The sequence below is a fragment of the Amphiura filiformis genome, chromosome 4 (genome assembly GCF_039555335.1).
Source record: "Amphiura filiformis chromosome 4, Afil_fr2py, whole genome shotgun sequence".
Taxonomy (NCBI): domain Eukaryota; kingdom Metazoa; phylum Echinodermata; class Ophiuroidea; order Amphilepidida; family Amphiuridae; genus Amphiura; species Amphiura filiformis.
In genome coordinates, this window is record NC_092631.1 from 84,564,416 (window position 1) to 84,583,485 (window position 19,070).

The window sequence follows — 19,070 nt, forward strand, 5'->3', positions numbered from 1 at the left end:
CAGTGATCGATCAAGAGAGGGTAATTGACCCATTGACGGTAATGGATCACCCACGCTCCGCTGGCTCTCGAGGACATAAGTGGGTTGTTGATCAGCTAGGCTGTTCAAGCTACTTACTGTACCCTCTAGAGCTTCGCCCAAGGTCGCTGTGTGTGGCGGACCACTCACGGCAGCTATGGGCGGGTGCATAGCGGCTACCACTGAAGTCAAGCCGTAGCTCGTCTTTGTAGCTGCCACCGAATGCACCTGGGTCGCTGTCCCGTGAGAGACTGCGAGCCCAACCCCTGAATAATCGCCAGCCAGTCCCTGTGGACAGCCAGCAGCTATTCTAGGGCCCAGGGTATCACTCGGCGGTCCCGCCATGGAACGCTGCCGTATGACAACCCCAGTTGGTTCTGCTAAGACTACACCCACAGCGTTAGCCGCGGTATCGTCTCTGCTGAACCCATGCATGCTAGGGTTCAACCCAGGCAAGCCGGGTACCCTTGCATGCTGCCCGTCGCTGGCTACTACTGTGGCTGTTTGAGCCCGTAGATATGCCTGCAACAGGCGGGTGTCCTCCTGCTAAAAACCCGTGAGGATTTTCGCTAGAGGACTGGTATCCTCCTGCTACAAAACCCGCTAGGGTTTTCGCTGGTGGTTACCGCTCTGCTGCCTGCTACTTTGCTCGGACGTATAGTCAGTGCTTTCGCTGGCTGCTGAGCCTTTGGACGCGCTTAGCAGTCCCGAAGGAACCGCCTGCTTGTCCGGGGACCGGAGCCCCTTAAGCAGACCTGCCATGACCCATAGGGGCTGTCACAGCAGAATCTACCGTATCGACTGGTATCCTCCTGCTGCAAAACCCGCTAGGGTTTTCGCTGGTGGTTACCGCTCTGCTGCCTGCTACTTTGCTCCGACGTATAGTCAGTGCTTTCGCAGGCTGCTGAGCCTTTGGAGGCGCTCGCAGTCCCCGAAGGAACCGCCTGCTTGGCCGGGGACCGGAGCCCCCTTAAGAAGACCTGCCATGTCCCATAGGGGCTGTCACAGCAGAATCCACCGTGTCGACCTTACCAGTGCCCTTGGTAGATTTCTTCTTCGTCTTATGGCGATGGCGACGGAGCCTATCCCAATCGTCAAGCTGGAACTCGGAGAGTCCTAAGCAAAAGAAAGACATCTAGAAGATCGTGAGCACTCCTGTGGGTGAAACAGAGCGGGTGTGGGTCCCGCTCCGTCACCAGGGAAGGGCAAGCCCGACAGGGCCGAGGCGGCGAGGAGAAAGGGAGGGGGCACTACCCCCCAACACGCGACTCAAGCCCAGTAAGCAAACCTGAGCACGGAGGCTGGTCGCTAACGTTAGTGGTAAAGTAAGGACTGGCTAACTTTATTACTAAAATGTCAGACGGGTCCCTACCAATCCCCACCGTATGAATATCTGATTAACTCGTCTTTATTGGACGGTAATGAAGACATAACGATAGAGTAAGCACCCTAACATAGCAACAATAACCTACCGTACATGAAATACAATGTGTATGTACAAACATCTATTGTAACTTACAGGCTGCAATGGTTGTTTTACGTGGGAAACAAAATGAATGGCGTCAACGAGCGGCCATTTTGAATTGCTCGTGTGTCCCGTATACAAACGGAGGCACGATATGTAGCTAAGTTTTGTATTGTTTTTTGTCACTTTTTCGCCAGAAAATGCCGTCAAAACTATCCTCAGCCGAACAATACCGGTTTGGTTTTACCTAAGGTGTGAAACTACAACCGTATATCTCGCCTTGGTCGAGAAATTGATACACAGTGCTATGAACAATCGATAGGCACGTCTGTGTCAGTCGGAGACCAAGGAGGATAAGGGTCGATCATATGGTGTGGCGTCACCTTTTGGGTGAGTCCACCGGGGATCGGGGTTTTGTTATTTATTCATTTATGTGGGACAAAATGACTATTGGTTTTTCCGCATCTCGGGATCGATGCAAGAAGTATCTTAATCAACATCGGAAGCGGTAAGATCGACCGGTGTACTGAGTCTCAAACTTATGTAGGCCTATATTACAATAATTACAATCATAACTATTTACAATCATATGTACATAGGTGAATTAAATCAAATCAAATCAAGTTACAAAGTACATTTGATAGGCCTAGTTACAAAGTACATTTGATAGGCCTACAGATTTTACCAGCATCATTATTTGTATTAGACCTATAGTGAAACAGATTTGGAATTATTTTGAATTTTAAACTATATTTACAATCATATTATATATGTACAAGAGAGTCGTATATATACATAGGTTTACAATTAAACAAATTAATTATAAAGAACATTTAAACAAATTTCACTAGCATCACTTTATCAGTTAATTTTATATTTCCTTAATAATCGATGATCTATATGTCCACGCACGTTTTAAAAAGGATTTGCAAAATATATCGAAACAATTACCACCTTCTTCCCAACTTACGGGGTACCTAACATGAAACATATTTTTATATCTAAATCACCTGCTATGAATGTTTGCCAAAGGGCCTCTAGATTTCGGTCACCGAGGTCACGCTCCAGCTTTAAATACTCTTCAGGACGAATATTATTCAGAGAGCTGCAAGTGAAAAGGAAGTGTCTGAGGTCTTCAATGCTCCCTTTACAAAGAGAACAAGATTTGTCCATGCTCTCATTCCATCTATATATTCTGCCATTTAGGGAAGGGTGTTAGACCGTGCTTTAAATTTCAGGTTGGTTCCATTGAAATCAGTTTCGTCAAGAAGGTACTTTTCCAAAATAAGAGAATTCTTGTATTTAACATAATCTGTGAGGGAAGATTTGCTTCTTGCATCTTCACACCATACATTTTCGTAAACAGCTTTAAATTTGTTGATCTTCTTGAATGTCTTTGCCCATTTTGGATTAACTGACGAGTTGTAAGTGAAGTGTTGATTCATATTACATTTATCAAGAGCAGTTTTGATACAACTTAACCATTTAAACCGAGTTTGGTTGACTTTACGATGATTTAGAGTAAATAAAGTGTTGAAAAGCAGTTTTGGCCATCGGTGCATATCCATTGAACTTAGACGAGCAAAATAAGTTATTTTACAAGATTCTTGGATGGAAGCAACTGATTGCCATCCTAAGTCGCTATAAAGAGCAGCAGTCGGAGTGTTGCGTGGGGCCTTAAGAATATACCAGGCCATTTGTAACTGTAGGTTTTCAATTCTTTTCATATCTGTTTCACCCCCGCATGTCCAAACAGCGCATGCATAATTTATACACGGAAGAGCAATCGTGCGCCATAAGATATCTCCATAATATACTCTATTAAAGTCATCGTGATTGTTCAAGATCGACTTAATATAACCAATAAGTCTGTTCCTTTTTCACAACTTCATTGACATGAGTGTGATCTGAAAGGTTTTTGATATATGTACCCGAGATATTTGTAACTGTCACAACTAGATATTGTACTATCACACAAATTCCATACTTTATCCTTTTTCACTTGTTTACCAACTACTAAAACATTAGACTTATTGTAGTTGAAATCTAGTTTCCACAGTCGTGAAAACGATGATGCAACGTCTAGCATTTTTGAAGTTCTTCTTCGTCATTAGCAAGAAGAACGGCGTCATCAGCCCAAAATAAACAACTTATTTGAATATCACAAATTCGAAAGTACCTGTTCATGATCATTGAGAATTTTTGCAAGTTGATTAATATATATATTAAACAGTATCGGAGATAGTACGCATCCTTGTTTTAAACCTTCCTCCACATCAAAGAAGTCAGTGTCAATATTTCCAAAATTAACTTTACATTCTACATTACAATGTAAGCTTTCAATTAGCTTCCATGCACCTCCTCGTATTCCCATGTTCCAGGCAACTGAAAGAAGACCGTTTCTCCATACAGTATCAAAAGCTTTTCGGAAATCCAAGAAGGCCAAGAAGGTTGGTTTATTCTCAGCCAGTCTAGTGGCAATGATACTTTTAATTGTGAAAATGTGATCCTCACATCTATGGTCCTTCCTGAAACCTCCTTGTATCTCCGAGAGTATATCATTTTCTTCCAGAAAATTGGCAATTGACTTTGAAATAATACGATTAAATATCTTAGAAACACATGAAGTTAGTGTAATACCTCTGTAATTATTTAGATCCTTTTTATCACCCTTTTTAAAAATTGGAATGATTATACCTTTATTTCATTCCTGAGGGATTTTTTCTAAGTAAGTTAACCTTTTGAACAAGGTGAACATAGAACTATTTAGTGCATCACCGCCATTCTTGATGAGTTCATTTGTGATCGAATCAATGCCGGGTGCTTTGTTGTTTTTAGCATCATTCAATTACATCGTCAACGTCAAGTCTGAAAACAATACTATGCAGAAAATTATCAGAAATATCACAATCACTGTGACTGCTCAAGTATTTAACATTTGAGTGCATATCATTAATAAATTCCTCTTGATACAATTGGTTGTTCATCTTGCCTAGTGAGTTATAATACTGTGAAACCGTTTGGTTCATAACTTTACAATCATAAGTAGTATATAGTGCATCTACATCAAGAACGATGTGCTTGGAAACACAAGAAACAACAGGAACAATGGAATAAAAAGACAATGCATAAACAACTGAGTCTTGAGAGACTTTTTAAAAGTGGATATGGAATCAGACAGAATTTGGGAGAGCATTCATGTTTTTGGAGTACATGTAGTATATCAGAAAGTGCAATTTGAAGCAGTATGTTAGGGCTGCTAAGAATACGCAATTGCGTTATTTGCGCCGCAATTGGCGTATTTTTAAATTTGTTTTCGCGGATTTGGAGAGTCCCTGGACCTAACATCAAGTGCTACCATCATTAAAAAAAAAAAAAAAAAAATTTGGAAAAAAGTTACCAAAAAATTACAAGTTAGTATCCAAATGGGACCAATTTGTAACTTGTTCACTTCAAAATCTATCTAAGATATAGACTTGTGTACAAAACCAATGCATTTTTATATCTTCAATAGACTATGCAGTGAACACAAGTTACAAATCGGTCCCATTTGGATACAAACTTGTAATTTTTTTTTTTTTTTAATGATGGTAGCACTTGATGTTATGTCCAGGGACTCTCCCGCGAAATATTTTTTAAATCTATTTTAAATCTATTTTGAAAACCTGTAAAATTACTAACCGTTCAGCACAAAGTTATTTGAAAAATGATATGCAGGTATATTTGTTGTGTTCTGTTCTTACTTCTACTAAAAAGTCAATATCTATCAATTATTTATGATATTATGAAGCAATCCTTGTATGGAACAAAGGATTTGTTACGCTTGAGTAACCTTATACCGTACTATTCTTTATTTGGCAGCGATTTTGAAGACAATTATTGCGGTGTGTGAGTTTCATCATTTGAAATGCCGGCAGAGATAGTTTTGTCATAAAAGTATGGAGAAGGTTTGTCCTTAGTGTCGTAGCATGTACAAATGTATCTATGTCCACAGCATATTAGCAAACCCACAGACGTAACGAAGAAGATTAAAATTTACTGCGGACTAGTGCGGAGGATCCTTGAGGAAGTTATATCCTCTGTAATAATGACATTTTTGGGTAAAAATTGTGGTCAAAATCACACAGGCCTAAAAAGTATGTTTTTCAACCTAAATATCTGAAGTCATATTGATATGTTTCACTTAAATCCCATATTAAGAATTATTCAGCGTTGTAAGCTCTACATCTGTGCCAAATTTGGTGTATTTCCTGTAAAAGAATGTAGGATTTCTCCTACACAGTACGCTGTAGATTACACACATGCAGTTTTCGTCCATTTTCAGTAATATTAATGTCACGCCCAAACGAATCAAGCTATATTTATATGAAAGTCACAGAATGTAGAAGATACAATGTATGTGTGTCATTGTATTACATGCACTTATTAAAATTTGATACACGGTTGATTATATATTTTTAATTTTTTTTTAAACATGGTATAAATCATTCTGGGACACCCTGTAGCTGAATCATAAACAACACGGAGGTTGTGAACCATTTCTGCAGGAGGGATAAACCGATATCACCAACACAAAGCCTCACTGGTGGCAGATGGCATTGAGATGCTCTGCAATGGCAGATGAATTCCATCTTGTCCTCATTGAACTTGAGAAAGTTTGTTGTCATCCAGAGCATAATTTCATCTACACACAGCAACAATCAACATATTTGAGAGAGCAGATGTGATGGAAGCTTGGTCATGTGGGTCAAACGCCGTGTACAGATGTCGTCAGCATAAAAATGAAACAATCACTATGAAATTTTGACAATGAAAATCACACTGATATTTACCTCAACTCTGAAAACATGCTGAAAAAAAATTCAGTGTGAAAAATCACACTGAAAACAAACCATTTGTTATGCAGCTATGCAAATGAGAATATTCAGAATAATGCTCATTTTCACTGAAATATCTCTGAAAACTTTAACCTGGGGCAAATCACACTGAAAATCTACTGAAAAGAATTGACCTCTTGGAAAATCACACTGAAATCGGTCACAACCATGGCAGTGGTAATAACAGGGATTCCTTAATCCCACTGAAATTGATTTAATCACACTGAAATGAGGGGGCCAGTGCTATTGTTATGTAAATGTATCCTTTGAATCATTGCTCATTATAGCAAATATAAAAATACTGAAAATACACTGAAATACTTCTGAAACACAATTTCAGAGTTGACTTTCTTTTGTTCTGGTCATTTCAGTGTTGAGGTTTGCTTTTCAGTGCTTTTTTCATTGACAAAATTTCATAGTGAATGTCGAGCGATGCGTTACGTTTGTTGCTTGAGAAATCTAGCTTCAAATTTGCTAACTGATAGCTTCACATTCGAGCTTGAGTCTCGAGCTATCATAATCTAGTGCAAATCAAGAAGCATGATACATTTTCAATTGGAAGTTCGGAAGTACACAGCTTGACACAATGTGACACTGGTATTGGTAACTATTGGTGTAAATTTGAAGCTTCAGTTCTCGGGTACGATAATACATTTCACAAGTTAGTTTTTTTTAAGAATGATGCATCAAAATAATTAAACTTAAAGTATCAATTCAGCTAAATAAATAAACTCACTGTTTGCTTGCTTGCAATGTCTTGCAGCTTTCTGAATAAAACAACCAGCAGCGATGCAGCCAAAATAAGCAGCACTACGCTTGTACGGCTCAGTTCCTCCCAAGCAGTCAGAGACTCCAAAGATATTCCAGCACCCATGGTTAAAATGATCAATATTAGTGAAAAGTGAACAATTGCAGCGAAAATAATGGATAGCACTCTGTTCTATGCAACAAGTGCCGAGCAACACATTGCATGAAATGTGTTAACGTGTTCCACAATGAGATAAGCTTAAAATTAAATAGGTCAAAAGGTTGTCACCTCATGAATTAAATATAGGACATGCGGATTTTAAAATAGAAGGTGCACGTTTACTTTATCAGTCTGCTCAAACAAAGTGCGTCTGATAAGTTATCAAAAAGGCATATAAAGCAAGAAATTCACGTTGTTTGAGTGTGGCTAATTTAATATCCTTGTTTGTTTTTCTATTTATAGATTAAAGAAAGACCGTCTCCAAGAAACTGCCTCAAATCGAGAGTTTTGATTGGAGAAAAGATCATCAGCTCATCATCAGCTGTTTAGACAGAGCACGTAGGCAATTAATTATCAGCAACTTCAATGTGATCAAGTCCTGTGTATTTTCTACATTCTACATTCTACAGGATTTTATGGGGACAACCTATTTTTATTAAGCTTACTTGTTTACAGAGCTTCGGTAGATTCAACGTATAAGTTGAATCTTTATAAATGACATTCCAAGGGAGGTTCAACATTAAAAGATGAATGTAGAAAGGTAAGTGAATATTATGTTGTTAAATATCAATGTGTTATAATTTTACTTCAGTCTGTAGCATCCACTTTACACAGCTTTTTCCAAAAGAAGCTAACATTCATAGCTGAGTTGAAATTTTAAAGCATGACTTTTGGTTTTGAGGTAACATAGTTCAGCGGAGTTTCATAATAGCTCAGTAGTTTCATATTAGATTGGTTGCATAGGCCTATGTGGTTTTAGAAAGATTTCTACAGTCCTTCATCAAACTATTAAAAGATGTCACTTGTCTCCTGTTTTAGGCTAAAACACCGACGTAGCAAATTTCTAGGACTACTTTGTTCTCTTCATCACAATATTTTGCTCATGTTCTTTTTGTAAACGCAATGTTGCTTTGGCGAATTGCGTCCTAAGAAACTTTTGTATGTATGTATATGTATGCTGTGAGATTCCACAAATTTGTCAACTTCTGCAGCTGATGTGGATGGACCGCGCCCATGGAGCTCCATGGATACACTTCCCCGTTACAATGGTGGCAGCGGTTCAGAACTCGAGATAGCGCCATGATAGACTTTAACTACCGTAATCAGCCATGTTTACAATGGTGGCTATGCAGTGGTTTCGTTCTCCACAACAACAAGATGGCCGATGTAGCTGAGATTATATCTGGCGGTATACCATAAGTTTCACTTTGCATGTTAACGTCGCAAATACTTATGGCAACATGGGCACTCTATATTCGACAAAATTATACCAGTCTAGGCGAATTTGCTGCTTCATATAGAGTTTGCAAGAAGTTGGTTTGATGTTCAGATGTGATGTGATGTTTTCAGATGGCTTTGTGACTGTGATGTCAGATGAACGGAAATTTCGTGTTTTATATTCACTCGCTGAGCTGAACTGAGCGGAATTGACGGACAACTGAAGAAAGAAAATTGGTGTGAAAGCTGAACCGAAGAAAAGTTTACGGAAAGCAGAAAAGGTTTTTATAATATGTAAACAAAAAAATTATTTCTTCATTCAAAAATTCACTGAAGCTTCGGATATCGCAGAAATATCTTGTGAATTTTAATAATTCATAGCGTGAAACAGAACATTTGCGTACGAGTATCATTTACAGAACATTTGCGGAAAAACAAAAATCACGCTTTCGCAGTTCGGTCGTCGCGGATTTTCAAACAGAATGTTAATAAAATGTGCCAAAAATCTTTTATGAAATGTAACCCATATTCTGATATGCATTGAAGTTTATGAAAATAACTCTGATATTTGTAGTATTTATGGTATTTGTGAATTATGCAATGTTTTTATACAGGTGCAAGATGTTTACGATATATGCATTGATATTTAAAAAGAGTATATTGTCATTTATTATGTGCATTGAAGTTTAAAAGTGCATGTATGAATATTGGTACATACATGACATTTTTGTGATGTGAATATGATACGCATTTGATATGTTTTGTGATATTTTATGAGACATCAAAATAATTACTGTCATGAGTGCAGACATCTAAAATATTTTGTATAACAGGTAGAGTTCAATGTGATACATCATTGATGTCGAGACATTTTTACGAATTCTATCGGATTTAATGTGATATATCGTTGGTATAGCATATTTTTGAAAATGTAATTTTTTTGAGGAAATTGTGATACATTGTTGATGTGGCACGTTTAAAAAAACAAATGTCATATTTAAGGTGATAAATGGTAGATGTGACACATTTGTGAGAGATTTGTTGTATTTGTGTTTCATATGATGCATCGTTGATGTGATAAGTTTAATAATTGTTTGCATGTGAATTTATGTGATACATCTCTGATGTAACACATTTTGATATTGTTAAATAATAATTGAGTGCAGTTGCAATGTCAATTGCAAGGTTAGTTAAAACTGACACGGTTATTGACAAAATGAATCAATTGTGTTGAATCAGTGTTGATATTGCATTGTATACATGTAGTAATTTGATTAATTTGATGAAGTGTATTGAAGTCTATGGAAAATTACTCCGATATTTGTGATATGCCATGATATTTTTGTGAAATAGATTCATTGTTTTAAGGTTCATTGTTAATGATACACGTACATTGATATTTATTTAAAATACATGCATTGATAAGACGAGTATATTTTGTCATTAGATATTTGTTGCGAGTGAAGTTGGAAGTTTCGCTCATTTTTGAATTACATTGAGGTTTTGAAAAATTGCTCTGATATTTGTGACGTGTTATGATATTTTGTTAAATGGATGCAGTGTTTTTAAGGTACACAAGTTTTGTTACATGTACATTGTTATTTATTGGAAATACATACATCGATAAGAAGAGTATTATTTTGTCATTTATCCAAAAATGTTACTTAATTTGATGAGTGGTTTTGAGATAGTATTTTACTCATTTTGATGAGTGGTTTTGTATGCAAGGTGTAGAGTTGAAGTTCTATGGCATTATTTTCGTGGTTCACTGAAAAATGTTTTTACTGATATAGGTTCTATATTATGAATAGGCTTTGTATTTGTATACCTTGATACAATAAAATTATGTTTTAGGCTTTCAAATAAAATCATGTTGTAGAAGTTAAGTTGTATCCATGAGAATCAAATGTTTAAAACAAAAAGTTTATGTATAAGAATAACTCAAGTTTATGTTCAAGAATAACTCAAGCTTATAAACAAGCATAACTCAAGCGTATAGGGAAAACAAAACAAAAAAGATAGATGTTTTATTGTTCAATATTAATTATTTCATGTCTTTGACATAAAATGTATGTAATAAATATAAAGAAATTATTTCATGTCTTTAACATCAAATGTTTTGTGTAATAAAAATTATTCATGTCTTATTGACATAAATGCTGTGTGCAATAAAAAAAAATAATGAATTTAATTATTGCAATTAATGAATTTAATTATTGCAATTTTCAAATGCAATTCAATATTAATAATGAACAATAAATTTTAAAACTAGTGATGTATGTATGTGTTATAAAGTGCAATATAATTTATATGTAAATGTTACTGTGATATTGATTAATAAAAATATATGTAAAACAAAGGTTTGAAAGGAGTTTAAAATGAACATTAATGTTTAAATGAAGTTGCATTAATATTTCGATATGCTAAAATGTCAATATTTTTTCTGTATTTATTGAATTATCAAAAAAATTTTAATTTATTATTCAATCAATTTTCAATATTAAATTTGTTAATTTTGCCTTGAAAAGTTGTACTTTTCTGATATTTCAGTTTTTTATTTTAAAACAAAATCACATCCAAATTGTGATTATTTTATGGACCGGTATAATTGGTATACATGATCAGTGCGATTTTAAAGATTTCAAAAAGTTTTTGACTTTTATTCTCGTATTTTATTGTCAATGTATTCAATTTATCAACATTGACAATATTGAAATCAATTTTTATAAATATTGCAACAGTTTGAAATTATGTAATTGAAAGAAGTATTGGTATGGTACAACTCATTGTACATTGGTACAAATCATTGTAATAAAGAAACAAGTTATGAAAACTGTTTTAGATAAAGATTGTTAAAATTGAAAATGCTTTGTATCAGATTTAAACCTTATTATAAAAATGAATGTATTATTGTAACTAACTTTATTTTAATTGTATTTTAAATGTATTAAGTAGAAAAACAAAACTAAATTAAATCATTTAACAAAAATATAATTTTTAAAATATTTTACAGCATAATGCTTGTTACATACAACCCAATGTTATGCGCATGATGAGGGCATCATCTTGGAGGAAGGGGAGTTATGTAACAGTGCAGAATGTTGGTGCGGGGGTCTTGCTTTTTTATAAGATATTCTTGTTTGGGAAAGACACAAATTGCCGACTCATCCCGATTGATTTTTAGTATCAAAGGATATTTGTTTATGAATAGGGAAGACGACTATAAAACCCAGGTGTGGGATAAATCTTTCTCATACTCTCTCACTCAAACTCATTGGGTCAACACCACAATAATTGGGCGTTCAGTATTCAGTTGATTTATGTGTATCAGTACCAGTAAGAAGAATAAACTCATCACCAAACCAAATACCAGTTTATCCAGAACTTTTATTTAAACCAGTGACCTACCGTAATCAAACCTCGTTACAAGCTTATTAATATCTTTATTTTTGTGCTTTCTCCTGTTCTTCGCTTTCTAGACCTTTAGTGTACCATGCACTGATTATTTCTTCTATTTTCCCACCTCACTTCATGATATGGTTGTACTCCTAAACTGAGCTAGATTCACGCATCTATCTGCTTTACACCCCTTCTCGACAGATTGCAATTTACAAATCCCACACTGCGCTCATAAGGTTATGTACTATGTACTTTATTCATCTTCTCCGTGTTCACATTTAGGCCTATATATATGATCTAGAGAATGTGAAGATGGTTCACTATCTCAGAAACCAAAGATATTGACCTTTTGTGTTTGAAAACCTGCTGCAAGCTGAAGTTGTACTTGCAGCTACCTTTCGCTGGACTTGCCTAAATGTCATTGTCATAGGCCTATATCTTGCCTGTTGGAATCTTTTCAGGACTCAAAGCTGAATGCAGGCTCATATTAAAAAGTTTGTCTGCATTTAGTTTAGACGAGCCATCATGAACTTGCTTGAAAATGGAATCTTGAGATTTGATGTAGAACTTGTTGAAGGTCAAGCAGTGCTCCTGCACAAATTAATATATGATGACAAATTAATTAAGCCTACATGACGACTTTCAGAAGTCTAAATCTAAAAAGCATCTCATAATACAGGACAGCAGATTGGCGGCATGCTCGTAGTTGTGGAAACAAATGATGTCATATAAATCGTGTAAATGATGCAGAGCAATGATGCACAGGGCAACGTCAGACAAAATACAGCTAGATTTCGGCATCAAAATATATTATTTTGCTATAATTTTCCCCAAAAGTTAGCTTTGTTTTGTATTCATATGCGACAATTGTACCAAAGACCTTTAAATATTGTATAAATATCCATTAAAACAGCCTAGTAAAGTAATTCTATTACTTGTACCAAATATGTCCATTATATTCATATAAATGCATAAAAGGAAGGTTTAAAGGAAGGTTTTTTATGTCAAACTCTAATGGTGACCCGCAGGTCAAATTGCTAGAATTGTACATTAAACACACAACTAAACAGACACAATGCAATTTGCAGGCAGCAGCTTAATCAGCGCCAATATTGCAACATTGAAACAAACAACTATATACAAACATCCAATCCAAACAAACCCCATCCCCCAGTAGGCAATGAGGATAAAGTGCCTTGCCCAAGGACACAACACGTTGGCACGGCGGGGCTCGAACTCACAACCTATGTATTATAAGTCGGGCGCCTTATCCACTCAGCCACACGTGCTCCCATATCTGGTAGTGTATTAATACTGTGCAAGACTGCCGAATTCGGAAACCTTGACTTAAAACTTTCAGAGGGTATGTACAGGGGGTTATAGTATGTTTTTAATTTTTTCTCCTCAATATTATTGTTCAGTACAGTCAACTCCATATTTTGAGGGGGTCCTCACATTAAAAAGTAAAAATTTGCCAAATAACACCACCCCCTAGTAATGTCATCTCCGTTACCATCGCCATCTCCATCACAATTGCACCGAAGTTAACTTATACCAAAAATATGTCGCACATTGAACATTTGTTTTTTACCTACAGAGGAAAGGAGTATAACCAAGATTATGCAACATCATTACGTCGGTCGCAACACATAGTGGCGTAGAGTGATTTTCCAAATTTTCCGTTTCACATAGTGGCGTATAGCTTTAGAGCTAACTATTATCCTATAACAGATATTCCTTGTTAACTATTAATGACACAGTTTAATAGTTTGAACCTTAAACTTCAATTTCAAATGGAATCGGGCCACTGAGAGATAACAGTGCAGAAGTATAGACCCTGTTACTAGTAGCATATCCTTCAAAAACGGTTTGCTCGGAAACGTATTTTGTCCTTCACGTACGCCACTATGTGTTGCGACCGACGATTATATTTCCATTTGACAAGTTTTTTAAGGTCAAAGCATGACATTATCTGTTTGAGATGATGTCATTGAATGGAAATGCTGCTGTATCATCTCTGCCACGTGACGGAAATAATACTCTCGTAGTAAAATCATCTTCGAACGTGATGGTATATTACGAAATGAACAAACCTATGACCCTAGTAGTAAAACTATGACATACACATGGTCAATAAAGGAGGTGAATAGAAATAAACTTACAACTGTTGTAATTTTGAAAAAAGTAAAATAAGTATACAAACATTTTAGTGATCAGAAGCGTTTGGAGATGACGATTAATAAAGGTATACCCTCCTGTATGTGTGAAGACATGGTTATAGTTTTGATCAATGTATTGCGCCAACATGAGGGCAAAATGTATGCCAGGCTAACCTTAATTAACACATTTGCTAGTCAACCAAATTTGCAATATACATATTTTACATAGAAATTTAAAAGAACAGGCTGGTCAAGGAAACCTACATAAATATGTTTTCTATACTTCACTTGACCCAAATATATGATTTTTTATAGTGATAAGACAATCGCACATGGAATTTTAGAGGGATTTTGATAGCAGTTCCATTAAAAAAAAGCTGCTATCATCATGAGACTAAGATCTACATGTAGAAACACCACCGAAATGTTTTTTTTTTTAAATTTTGCTAGCAGAATCTTTTTGATGAAAGTCAATCTTTGACAAGATGTAACTTTGCTACGGAAAGTGCTATGACAAAAGGTTTTCAGTTTTGGCTTTCTTTACTCAAGGGCTTTAATTTGATATATAAAATGATGCAGTTTGATGGCAAATTTGAATTCACCTGGCATACCTACAAAATGTTTAAATGAATTGACTGCAGATTGACTCGTGCTCTCGGGGTCACATACCTTAAAAAATTAGTTTTTTTCTCCAGGCGCTTCTAAATTTTCGTGACGGTAGATGACGCAGAAATCGGGACAGGAAATTTTAGACATAAAGGGTGGAATTATTTGTACCCCTTGCTATGTACACCCATCGTATGTGTGAGTTACGGCTTTTACCAATTGGACAAGGCCTTATATGGTTTATATACCGGCTCCATACATTCGATGTATGTACTTGCTATGAAAGATGTGTTACAATAACTTTTTCTACAATATTCAATAAATAATTTGTAATTCCCGGTGTTTTTTTACGATGCTAAAGTTATCCACTAAAAGATATCAGCATCAAAAGTTTTGATGATCCCCAATCGGGACATGGGGTTTTGGGGGTTGTGACACCCTGTACAAACAAGTTTCTCGAAAATTTGAACTTCTTTTTTTAAATATTTTGATGTTTTAAGATATAAAAGGAACGTCAATACTGAACAACTGGCCAATTCCACCATTACAGACGTTACAGATACATGCAACTTGCAACTTTTAAGTGAATAGCACACATGTTTGCTGTTAGGATAACACTTTATTTCTTTGTATGCTACTAGTACACACTCTAATGTTCAATATAATGAAGCAATTTTGTTTTGGCTTTCTTAGTTAATTAGCTACAGAAATTAGAAACGAGCGTTACGGACGTTACACGAAAGTGCCTGCCATTTTGACAGATGGTACATATCCTTAAATCTCCATTCAGTTCTGTGTTTTATTTTTTTCTGTTAACTATATATTGAGCAAGCCCTGACTCCATTCTATGTAAACATGAAAAGCAAGTTTGAAATTAATACTCCTGTATCATCCTACACTGTTAATTTAGTGTTACGGATGTTACATTTTATCTCAAATGTAACGTCCGTAACGTTTTCATAATGAAAAAAAAAAACTGTCAAGGTGCTTCCTCAGATTTTTTTCTTTACTATCTTGAAGTAGGTCTGACATCAATCTATGGAGGCATCATTAGCAAATTTGAAATAAATGCTCCTGTTTTGAGCAATAATGTTCCAAAATTTTGTTACGGACGTTACAAAAGGCACTTTTGGCATGGAATTGGCCAACTGCTAAAAAACAATTTGAAATCCTGTTTCATATTATAGTTATGACCCCTGAAAGTGGCGGGACTGCAAATAGGCACCTTTTAAACCGAAGAATGACCCTTATGAAGCTAGTCCCTGAAAGTGGCGGGACTGCAAATAGGCACCTTTTAAACCGAAGAATGACCCTTATGAAGCTAACTAAATTCAGGCCTACAAATTTGTATAAATTATTAATTTATAATCATGTAAGGCCATCTGCAATTAATTCTGAGATTCCTGTTGGGATGTTTGAAAAATTTGGTGAGGGAGAATTCATTATATTCATTATTTGGTGTCAATTTATTATTGTCTTCCAAATGATAAATATGACCGGTACTATTGAGCAAATAAAATTTACAAACAAACAAATTCATTTATTTGTAGATTCTCACCAGATGACCCTGCCCAGGCTGCCTCCTCAAAAAAAAGTAAATATAAAAAAATTATGACTGAGCCTGGGCAACAGAGCATCTCAGTTGCTGCTCCCCCTCCCCTGCTCACCAAGGCATTAGCCAAAGGGGTGTCTTTAGGGTGTCCAAAATGGTCAAAATACCTTATTCTTCAAAATCAGGGTGTCCACTTCCTATTCACTCCATTATAAAAATCAGAATTAGTAGGGTGTCCAAATTAAAAACAGGGCATCCAAATGACACCTGGACACCCCTCTGGCTAATGCCTTGCTGCTCACTGGGGATCGATGGCTCAACCAATTGAAAAAATAGATGAATAAATAAAATATATTATTAAAAATTTAACTCAACAACAACAACAACAACAACATTGCAATACTCAATAGAACAATATCAGCTAAAAAATAAAAATAAATAAATAATTATTGCCAGCCATATTTTTTAAAGAAATGAAGAAAGATGTGCTGATTTTTGCGTATTTTACAAATAATGAATTATTTTAAATAATGGGCATTCGGGGCATTTTGTGGCAGGTTGAAAGGAGGGGACAAACAATTTCAGGCAGATCGAAATGGGGGTGGGGGCAAGCAATTTTTGCCAAAAATGTTTAATTGGGCACTGTTTCTACATGTGCACGCCCAGGCATTATACACAATCTATGCATGTTGTTTCGCATTTTTCTAACATTTGCTTTGTTGCAAACAACAGATGTTACAAGAAAAAGGTTTTTAGTACACATAATTCATTGAGCATGTGTAACAGATAGAGTGGAATTAATGAACTAACTTTTCTGCTTACAATTATCTTACAGAAACCGAGGAGGTCCTTACAAGACTGAACCTGTAACAGATTTAAGCCGATGGCGATTGTCAAATGAAGATGGCAGACAAAGATGGCGCTACATCAAAGAAGGAGAGGAACCTGAACGGGAACAGAACTTTGTAGAAAAGTTTTGTTTGGGACTGGATATTGTAAGTTATTTGCATATTACCGGTACACATTGTTTTCAATGTTACTCATCATAATGTAACTGCAACAGACGCATTATTTTTGATGAACTATGTATAGTGTATGAGCACTAAATTAAAAAACTGCTCCTTATAAGTTTTTGCTTCAAGAATAAATTTGTGTTCAACTTCACCCCAGGGTGTTCACATTTTACAGACTAGTTGCTTGTTTGTATTTGTTTTGTGTTTTACTGATTGATTGATTTATTGATTCAGTGGGAGCATAGACTCTGTATTCAGAGTCTATGATGGGAGATCAACTGATCAAGCAATGTACTGATCGAAAAAATGATCAATCAATTTTTTTTTTGCATTATGATAGAGCACTGAAGCCCCAACATTACCCAAACCAACCACAGCAAATGAAGCAGCTACAAATGGCATGTCATTTTATTCTAAGCTGCAAACAGAAGATGGACACTGGGCAGGGGATTATGGAGGACCATTATTTCTTATGCCTGGTAAATATAAAAAAAAAAAAAGTGCAGTGATTTATAGTGCACTACGCACAGGCTCAACGCCTAGACGTTGATCCACAAGCCTCAGCACACTTTACAGGTTGTCGCTGACCACTACGTACGGCCCCACATCATTCCATAAACCATTTAACAACAAATCAGGGACTTTGCTGCTTCAAGAGCGCACACCCTAGACATTCCACAAATAACCATCGAAACCAGGATCAGCTCCCCGAGTTTCGTACGGGTTACAACGAGACAAATTAGCAGTAAGTTCCTTGTCCAGGGGAATTTCAAGCGAACTCAATTTTCCACGAGAGCATATTATAGGCACCGCCAGGGTTTGAACCCGCAACCTCTCACACCATAGTCGAACACCTTAACGATTGAGCTAACTTTAATATAAAAATAAGCTCATTTACAGGATAGCATTTATGTCACCCCTTAAAACTTGTAGGACCCAAAAATTGATAAAGCAATCCCTTTACAAGTACAGTAAAGTAGAAATTTCATTTCCAAACCCCCAGGGACTCAAAGAAATAAGGATGAAACTTGAGCGAATAGACAAAGTTTATGTTTAAGTATAGTAGGCCTACCCACAAGCTGTGCTTTAGATGTGGCATAACATACATTATTTTAAGATGTGGCATGCCATATTAAGTGTTCCCTTTGAAGAGGATATTATTGTTGCTGCATTTTGTTTGCTTTGTGTTATGGATCAGATAAAATATTCCAATTTGCTTAAATTTCAGGGCTATTAATAGTATGTTACATCACTGGAACTGAGCTACCAAAAGCAAATCAATTGGAGATGGTGCGATATCTACGATCTGTGCAGAATTCAGATGGCGGATGGGGACTGTAAGTGAAACCTATAGATGCTCTGGTTTAAATACTAACTAATAGTCCATACCTTACTTTCATACAAGCGATATCAGTTCACATATTACAGTAAACTGTAAACTCTGGTATTAAAAAGAGACAATCTGTCATTGCTAAAAGGAGAACACCCTAATATTATTGCTTCTTTAAATATTCTGTGTTCAACATCTCCGGTAGTAACTCATTGGTTATACATCAGTCATATTGCAGGTCCATCTACTGTGTTTGGTACAACACTCAACTATGTGTCCATGAGGCTACTGGGTGTAAAGGCTGAGGATAAAGACTTGGTCAGGGCTAGAGATCTACTACATTCATTGGGTAAGTGATAAGAGGTTACAGGGTGTAAAGGCAGAGGATAAAGACTTGGTCAGGGCTAGAGATCTACTGCATTCATTGGGTAAGTGATAAGAGGTTACAGGGTGTAAAGGCAGAGGA

At 36.1% G+C, this 19,070-nt stretch overlaps 1 protein-coding gene across 1 annotated transcript in view; it reads left to right on the forward strand.

Annotated features, from left to right (window-relative positions):
• Nucleotides 1–7,547: 7,547 nt before the first annotated feature.
• LOC140151559 (lanosterol synthase-like) overlaps nucleotides 7,548–19,070 on the forward strand; it is a 29,873-nt gene continuing 18,350 nt past the window's right edge. The window contains exons 1-5 of the mRNA XM_072173946.1: nucleotides 7,548–7,868; nucleotides 17,097–17,256; nucleotides 17,615–17,753; nucleotides 18,503–18,611; nucleotides 18,832–18,953. Coding sequence (XP_072030047.1) covers nucleotides 7,855–7,868; nucleotides 17,097–17,256; nucleotides 17,615–17,753; nucleotides 18,503–18,611; nucleotides 18,832–18,953 — 544 coding nt within the window. The 5' untranslated portion in view covers nucleotides 7,548–7,854. The remainder of the gene's footprint in view (nucleotides 7,869–17,096; nucleotides 17,257–17,614; nucleotides 17,754–18,502; nucleotides 18,612–18,831; nucleotides 18,954–19,070) is intronic.